The 8234-nt window shown below is 27.0% G+C and overlaps 2 protein-coding genes across 4 annotated transcripts; one reads left to right on the top strand and one right to left on the bottom strand.

Moving 5' to 3' along the window:
- Positions 1 to 228: 228 nt before the first annotated feature.
- Positions 229 to 2622, bottom strand: LOC122573458 (phosphatidylserine decarboxylase proenzyme, mitochondrial). 3 transcript variants are annotated; one of them, XM_043739839.1, is made up of 6 exons: positions 2577 to 2622; positions 2075 to 2204; positions 1735 to 2005; positions 1382 to 1615; positions 1013 to 1301; positions 229 to 932 (listed from the first exon to the last, which is right to left on the bottom strand). In XM_043739839.1, exons 2-6 carry the CDS (start codon positions 2113 to 2115, stop codon positions 523 to 525), a joined length of 1245 nt encoding a protein of 414 aa, XP_043595774.1. In that variant the 5' UTR covers positions 2116 to 2204; positions 2577 to 2622; the 3' UTR covers positions 229 to 522. The 3 variants fall into 3 exon arrangements, with proteins under 3 accessions (XP_043595774.1, XP_043595773.1, XP_043595772.1); XM_043739838.1 differs by lacking the exon at positions 2577 to 2622 and adding an exon at positions 2336 to 2550; XM_043739837.1 differs by lacking the exon at positions 2577 to 2622 and adding an exon at positions 2373 to 2550 and having other exon boundaries at positions 230 to 932.
- Positions 2623 to 3443: 821 nt separating this feature from the next.
- Positions 3444 to 7113, top strand: LOC122573459 (ras-related C3 botulinum toxin substrate 1-like). Its single transcript, XM_043739840.1, has 3 exons — positions 3444 to 3991; positions 4204 to 4415; positions 4517 to 7113. Exons 1-3 carry the CDS (start codon positions 3685 to 3687, stop codon positions 4814 to 4816), a joined length of 819 nt encoding a protein of 272 aa, XP_043595775.1. The 5' UTR covers positions 3444 to 3684; the 3' UTR covers positions 4817 to 7113.
- Positions 7114 to 8234: the final 1121 nt, after the last annotated feature.

Below are 8234 nucleotides of genomic sequence, written 5' to 3'. Positions count from 1 at the left end.
TCTTATGTTTACAATATTAGTTTCACTTGAAAAATCATCCTTACAACAATTACAAAATTAAAAATAGTACATAAAGGACTGTATATTATGAAGTTGCAAATATGATCATTGAATGTAATGTTTTACAAAATAAATGATCATATAATAGATGATATTACATTAAATGTATTAATACTTTAAAAATACAAGGAACTGTTATTAAAATGTTTATACATATACACAACACTGATAAAAATTAAATTTCTCCAAATATTAAATGGCAACTATGAATGATTATTAGTTATGTTACAATTTGTTTATGAATTTATTAAAGGCTCATAAAATTTAAATTTTTAACAAACTGTGCAATATATAAAATACTCATTATATTTTCTTTCAGAATCATTTGCACTGAAGTCTATTTGAGATAACAATAATATCATAAAAAGTCATTTTTTTCCATATCAGTAAATTAATTTCTAGAATTTATGTATCTACTCTCCAAATATATTTCCAGTCAAGCGCTACGCGCGTTATTAATTGTCATAATGAATGTTCATATTGTTTTTCTTCAATTTCAGGAGTATACACGCTCAAAGCTTGCCCCACTTTAATTGTTTGTCCCACTTCTACACAAAATTTGAAATCTTTTGGAGCCTCGAATAATAACACAATAGTAGATCCCATTCTAAATTCACCAAATAATTCTCCTTTACTTAAACGTGTACAGCCTAAACTAGCATCTTTCCATCGTTTTGCTTCAGGCCACTTAAGAGCGTTTGTATGTAAATCTTTATCACAGTAAACTTTTATAGAACCTACATTTGTCGCTCCAACTGCACTATAAGCCATAAAACCACCAGCCCATTTACCAATATACACTACACGTTCATTTAATGAAAATAAGTCTGGTAGATATTGGGCTATTTTAGGATTAACGCTTAAAAGCTTCCCTGAAATGAAGAAAAATATCTTCCCAATTTTAATTCACGTAAACTAAAGTTAAATTTTGAAATATAAAAAAACAATAAACCTTGAAAGTGTTTACGAAATTCTATTTCCCAGTCAGTTGGACTATGAAATCTGTGATAATCTCCTGGAGCAAGATAAACTGTTAGTTGATAGAGCTGATTTGTTGGATTTTTTAAAAGAGATTTTATATAAATATCATCTTCTTCTTTAGTAAATTTAGACCATTCAGAATGAAATGTATTTATATCACCTAAAAAATGTCTAAGATTATAAGTAACACCCTTTACTTGTTGTACACAACATGAAGTTACTGGTCCAAAATACAAAACTTTTCCATCAGCAGGTGAAACCTATAATAAATTTACATATAACATTTTATTACTCTATTTAAATGACTTACTTAATTTGATGTAAAAAAATATATACATACTATATTTGTAGTTTGATCAATAGGTCTTGCATCATATTTGAGTGGTCTAACAAAAAAGTCAACAAGACTTGGAAAATCTGATAACTCTATATCAATTTCATCTAAATTAGCATCAAAAGTTTTCGCATAAAATCCATATAAGGTGGGTCTTAAACTAACTGGAAGTTCCAAACTAGCAATCCAACCCCATATTCGACTTATTACTCGAAATGGCAAGAAATAATAACATTTTATCTGTAAATATTTAATTTTAACTACAGAACTTTCTTGTTCATATATAGTCCTTAATTTCCTCAAATTTTGTTCAATTGAAATGTAATACATCATGCTGCTATTGTAATAAAAATTTATACCACAAAAACATTGATTGGGTCGTACACATTACTGTCCTCAGTTGTATATGGATGTTTTTTCAAATGTCTCCACTGTAATGCTGTTAACAATGTTACTCCCATTCCAAAAGGAACAATCCATTTTCGTTGCTTTATAAATAAGTACCAAGAATTATCTTTATATCGACTAGTACTTATATTTGAAGTATATGTCTTTGACAATCTTTGATTTATTAAAATTTTGGAATTACTTTTTGTATATATATTCATACAACATTTACAAGAGTTTTTGCTAAAATATGTTAACAACATTAGATAAATAATTTTATTAAAGCAATAATAAGACTTAAGGACTACAAACCTCATATCTTGAATTACGTGATAAATCTTATAAAGATTCATCTTGAAAATAAATTTTATTACATAGAGGTATATAAACTTTCTTATATTCTCCTTATACTCTTAGGTTAGCTTGAATTATATACAAATTTCTACAAAAACATATATTTATAAATAACACAATTCAGACATATATACTCAAAAATTTTTAACATATCTTTATTTTAATTAAATTTATACATTAATCCTGCTGAAATATACATTTGCAATATCAAAAACTTACAAGAAATATCTTATTTGACATTTTTATACATACGTACATTAAGTACTCATCTACAGAAACAGTTGTAGCTTGAGAATGATTATTATAAAAACTCGAGATAAAGAAAATAGATTAGAACAAAAGATTTTCTTAACTACAAACTTGTACGAACAATACTGTTCGTATATAAAACGCCATCTAGCAGTTTGATATTAAAATTATATTCTTTTATTCTTATTTTATTTAAATGCATGAAACTTACTGATATTATATCAGTGCTGAAACCTAATGAAACCACAGAAATCGTCTGTAATGAGACTTTACTCAATTAAACTGTACACTATATGTAACACGTTCATAATATATATTTTGTAATACGATTATTATTTTATATAGTTAAAAAATATTTTGTTGGGCATGGACATAAACTTATACATTTTACTTTATTTTATTCCGCTAATTTATACCTTAATATCTTTAAAAAATTTTAAATCCCTAATGTCATAAAAACATTTCTTATATCCTATAGTCAAAGATACGCAATAATCTTTTTCATCTTTATTACACAATTTACATTAAAGCATTTACATATTATTATTCGTCAAGTTATACGTCTTTTCTTGCATATTGCTTTACCTTTCAGTTACAATTATATGCTACCAAAAATCGCTCCAAAATTATTTTTTTCATATACCACAAGATATAATTTGAATTATATAACTTTAATCAGGATATGGTCTGGTATAATTAATTAGTCATACATAGATTGCAGATATTTACGCAAATTCATATTTGTATGAAGGCAATCGTTTAACTTAATAAACATTGTAATAAGTAAGATATATTTTGAGTATTTTATGTTGTATGTATTTTTATGTATTATATACACAATTGAGCTTTCAAATTTCCCATAAATGCATAAAGATCTACAATCCTAATGTCCAGAGAAATAAAACTATGTAAAATGTTGGTCGAAAACAGAGGCGAAAAAATCAAGGTAGAAGCAATTTTCTACAATCTTGAAGCGTACCTGTGCCACCGGTTGTAATCATCACAAGAAAAGCGTAATAACAGGTGGCTCCGCGTCGCGGCAGGTGGATCAGTTCCTTTTTCTTTTTTTATCTTTCCTGGACGGTGTACGTTCTCCCATTGTTTTCGAGAGCGATACATACAATACTTGACAGGGTGTATCGAAGTGCTCCTTATCGGAAACTTGATTCGTGATCTTAAAGGCCACGAGTATAGTGTCAGCGTGGATAAGAGAGAAATGACGATTCGGGAAAAAAACTTGTGATAGATGCAATAACTGCATCGCTTTTGTATCGCTAGATAGAGGTTATATATGCAAAACATTTTTCGGAAGTACATGCATGATAGCTCGTGGCTGCAGCAAAGTGAAAAGCGAAATAATGCCGCCGTCGTCGCATACGAATTGGACTAAACCCCTCCTAAAGAATGGACAGATGATGCAACTGCAAGCAAAGCGTACAACTTGCTCGACACAGAATCAGAATTCGAATGGTAGTAGCACGGAACACAGTGGTATTCCACTTGACAGAAGAATCAAAGTTGTTTTAGTAGGCGATGGTGCCGTTGGGAAAACCAGTCTGGTTGTCTCTTATTCAACAAACGGTTTCCCAGGAGAATATGTACCTACTGCTTTCGATAATTATAATGGTTAGTTAAAAATCTAATGACACTGGTAAGTTCTATTTCGGATAGTGACAAGTTTGATTTAAAGTAATAAAAAGACGGTGAGTGTGTTTTTTAACGTGTCATTCATAAAAATCCGGGTAATTATCTGAATTTGTTTTGTTATAATTATAAGTATGTAAAATATATGTTTTATATACATATATTAAACATGCAAATGTCTTAATTTGTTACAGTGATTGTTAATGTCGATGGTCAACCAGTAAATGTTCAGCTATGTGATACAGCAGGTCAAGATGACTTTGATCCTCTAAGGTCATTATGTTATCCAGAAACAGATGTATTCCTAGTCTGCTTCAGTGTTGTATGCCCCTCTTCTTATCATAGTGTAACTTCTCGATGGGTAAATGAAGTACGAAAATATTGCCCTAATGCACCAATCATTTTGGTAATGAAATTTGTAATAGAAGTATTTATTTTTAATATGAAATGTTTACAAGTTTGATGGGCATATAGAGATACTTTAAATGGAAACAATAATAATTTTAGGTAGGCACAAAGAGTGATTTAAGATCAGATGTACATCTTATGTTACAATTAGCAAGATATGGTCAAACACCAATTACAAGTACACAGGGTCATCAATTAGCACAAAAAGTTGGAGCTGTAAGTTACGTGGAAACATCTGCATTAACTCAACATGATCTTAAAGAAGCATTTGACCAAGCAATAGTTAGTGCTCTTAACACAAGAAGAGGTGGTACTAGTTTATTATATAGACGTAGGAAACCCTTACCATTATGGCGCAGATGGTTATGTTGTTGCAAAAGATCTTCTAGTGGTGCATAAATATTGATTAATTAGACTCTCTAGAGTATTCTCTGTGATCAAGTGCGACTACTTTGTTATCAGAATTTTTTAATTTCTATATATACCTCGGCAATATAATTCTACGATTTTACTTAAAAAATATGCAAACTTTCTATGTGTTATTGCCAAACTGAGATTAATATTAGATTATTTTTCTAAAATTTCAACAGACTGTACTTGAGTAATAGTTTTTTGAATTGGTTAACCCCTTGCCTTCCGATTTAAGTTCCAACAGCGCATGCCATAATCATCGGCAGGATCGGTCAGACGTCGAGCTATCTTATGGTCTGACTGAGCGTTCGAAGTTATACAAGGTATAACTAATTTTATGTTGCAAGATATTTGATAAATGATTACTACCAATTGATCATTGAACAAGATTCAACTTAAAGGTATCTCTCTAATATTTTTCAAGAAAATATATCTGCACGTCCGAATGCGGCCAAGAAAAAAACATGTTCGACAAGTCTAACTCGTGTTTCTTATGTTTGGCGCGAAAAACGTACCACAAGCCCAGCTCGACGTTGTAGGTTAAGGGGTTAATAATTCTATATATACATTCTATTTTTTTCATTAGTTAAATCTTGTGTATTTTCTAAAATATATAAAACACAGTTTTCTATTTTCTTGTACAAATATAAAATTTATATTCTGATAACTAAGCCGTACGCCATTCATAAAATTCCTGAAGCCAGATATGGCATAATTTATTATAACATTAATCGTATTTTTGTTACTAGCAAGTAATTGGCTACTTGCCTATTGTGATTTTTCCTTTATTGATAGGATCATTAATTTTAGAATTTAAAAAAAAATCATTGCCGCGTTATATTATTATTATTATTATATAGTATGCACTATATTTAACATTTTAAACAGCTTTTCATGCTGCAAGGATTCTATAAAATAGGAATCCTGATACAGTTTTTCCAAATATCAACTCTTTACATTCTTACATTACAATCAAACTATGTTATTTATTAGAAAACAATATGTTAATGAATATTATATATTATTCGAAAATTTTTACTTGAAATGATAGAATGTAAAGAGTTACAAATTTCATTTACATCATTAATACATCATGATACGTACGTCACATTGAAACTGTAATATTACATTGTTATTATGCATATAAATCAAATTAATTATTTAAAAACACATTTTTATTATGATATATATACTTCGTAAACAATTTATCTATTTACAAGCAAGTTCTTTCTATATATGTGAAGCATAATACTGAACTAATATTCAAAACCTTCCTGTGAAATATTAAAAAATAATATTGAACATGTTAGTGAGCGCTGTGATTATAAAATTTAAATTTTGTCAAATTCTATCATTTTTATACATAAAACATAAGAAGGTACAAGACTGTTGAAAAGTCTTAATCCACTTCTAAATTATATCATAAATTAGTTGAATTAAATTTGAAGTAAATTTATGTTCAATAAATGCAAATATTATCTAGATTTTTCAATTCTAATCATTACTTTTGAGAAACAGTAAAATTAGAATAATAAAAGAATTAAAAAGAGAGAAAGAATAAAGACTAACCTAAAGGTAAAAGCATAATGTTTATATTTACAGTATCGTCATTTATAATTTGTATAAATATTTCAGAAACTTCCCTAGTTGAGAGTTTCAACATATTTAAGTTTTGTATCTTCTACTAATTGTAGGGAGGAAAAGTATTAAAACATGATTTTATAAATATCTTTAAATAATATGTGAGAAAATATTTAAATTAATTATTGTTAGAAAAATACTTTCATAACGTTATTTCTTTAAAATTAATATAACATTCTTACAATCAAATACTGTAATGACATCTTGAATTTTTCTGCCTATTGTGATTTCTACTCTTTCTTCAGTTTTAATATTTTTAACGTTCAAAATTGAACATACCATAATTTTTGCTCAAAGTGATGTATTTTAAAATAATTTATCTTAGGCAAGTATAAAGGTGAACCTCCAGTTTTTTATTTTAAACGACACTTAATTTATATATTTTACAAATGAGTAAATTTGAAACGCCTGTAACTATATAGTTTGACAAACTCTGTACACAATATTTTTAAAGCATATGGAACATGGAACTAATTGTCTTAATTAAGTTTCAAGCTTTACTTATGCTGCTTCTTACAGAATCAATGTTCCTGGATCTTTGATATTAACGTTATAAATTGAATATATGCTTTAAATAAGAAGAAAATAATGTATACATACAATTAATGTCTGTATGTAAATATAATATGCATATTATCTTTTTATGTAATTTCTTGCTACTAAGAAATCTGTACAATATCCATTTTAATACATTACTAGAAAAATAAGGTATAATAGGTATCAGTTCTTAAAACGTACCGAAAAGTATTTGCAATTATAATTATTTAAATTAATATTTTTACATTTTTTATTTTGATTTTATATCTATGAAACTCTTTTAGTTGCAGTGTTATATTTGTAATTCAATATTTTTTGATGCTTTTAAAATGTTTTAAAAATATTTATTAGACAGCCTAATAATAAACACATTTTTGTATCATAATGTTTATTATAAATGAAAAAAGAAAAGTACTTAAGCCTATTCATAAATATTATATGGATTAATGTATATAAAATCATATCATTTTGTCATGACTTCCACAAGAACATGGTATTTATTATGGAATAATATATATGTTATACACATACATATAGACAAATTATTTTAGACTGAAATATCTCAATGTTGTAATAAATAGTATTACTAATTGCTTATACTATATAATAAAGTAAATAATATTTTTGTAAACATTTTTCTATGTCAATCTATGCTTTTTGATCATATAAAATTTGTGTTGAGTGTTCTTTATTATATATTTGTACATCAATAATAAATTACTCACATAAAAAATTGTAATTCATTTATTGTAAAATATTTAATAATAGTGATATGTGAAAGAACAAAGGTTGTGATACTATTCCTATAAATGATTATCTCAGAATGTATCAGAACTATGAATGAGAGTATTTCCAAACCTCTAAGTAATTTTATATTTTTATAATACTTATAGTTTTTTCACATTTAGAAATTTTTAATTTGAAAATATTTCAACTTTCAATTTTCGGACCAAATTTAAAAATCATAATTTTATCAATAACTCGTAATTACATAATTTTCAAACTAAAATTTTATCTTTGCACATCTTCATTAAGTAATATAATTCGTAAATTTAATTACGAAAATGAAAAGCTATTTCAAATATTCATGTTAATAAATAGAACTCTAAAATATTATTATGTCAATCAAAAATTTTTCCAGATCTATTTGCGAAGAAAATAATATTTTAAAAATTAATAGAGTTATATTTGAAAAAACATTCTGATGATAATAATATATAGACACTTT

Source organism: Bombus pyrosoma, linkage group LG12, assembly GCF_014825855.1.
Source record: "Bombus pyrosoma isolate SC7728 linkage group LG12, ASM1482585v1, whole genome shotgun sequence".
Lineage (NCBI taxonomy): Eukaryota > Metazoa > Arthropoda > Insecta > Hymenoptera > Apidae > Bombus > Bombus pyrosoma.
This window is presented reverse-complemented; position numbering and strand designations above follow the sequence as displayed.

Coding starts and splice junctions, on each gene's coding strand:
- LOC122573458 (XM_043739839.1), bottom strand. CDS start 2,115: ATGAATCTTTATAAGATTTATCACGTAATTCAAGATATGAG. Junction 1,616..1,734: donor ACCCAATCAATGTTTTTGTG/GTATAAATTTTT, acceptor AAATATTTACAG/ATAAAATGTTATTATTTCTT. Junction 933..1,012: donor ATTTCGTAAACACTTTCAAG/GTTTATTGTTTT, acceptor TCTTCATTTCAG/GGAAGCTTTTAAGCGTTAAT.
- LOC122573459 (XM_043739840.1), top strand. CDS start 3,685: ATGATAGCTCGTGGCTGCAGCAAAGTGAAAAGCGAAATAATGCCGCCG. Junction 3,992..4,203: donor TGCTTTCGATAATTATAATG/GTTAGTTAAAAA, acceptor AATTTGTTACAG/TGATTGTTAATGTCGATGGT. Junction 4,416..4,516: donor CTAATGCACCAATCATTTTG/GTAATGAAATTT, acceptor TAATAATTTTAG/GTAGGCACAAAGAGTGATTT.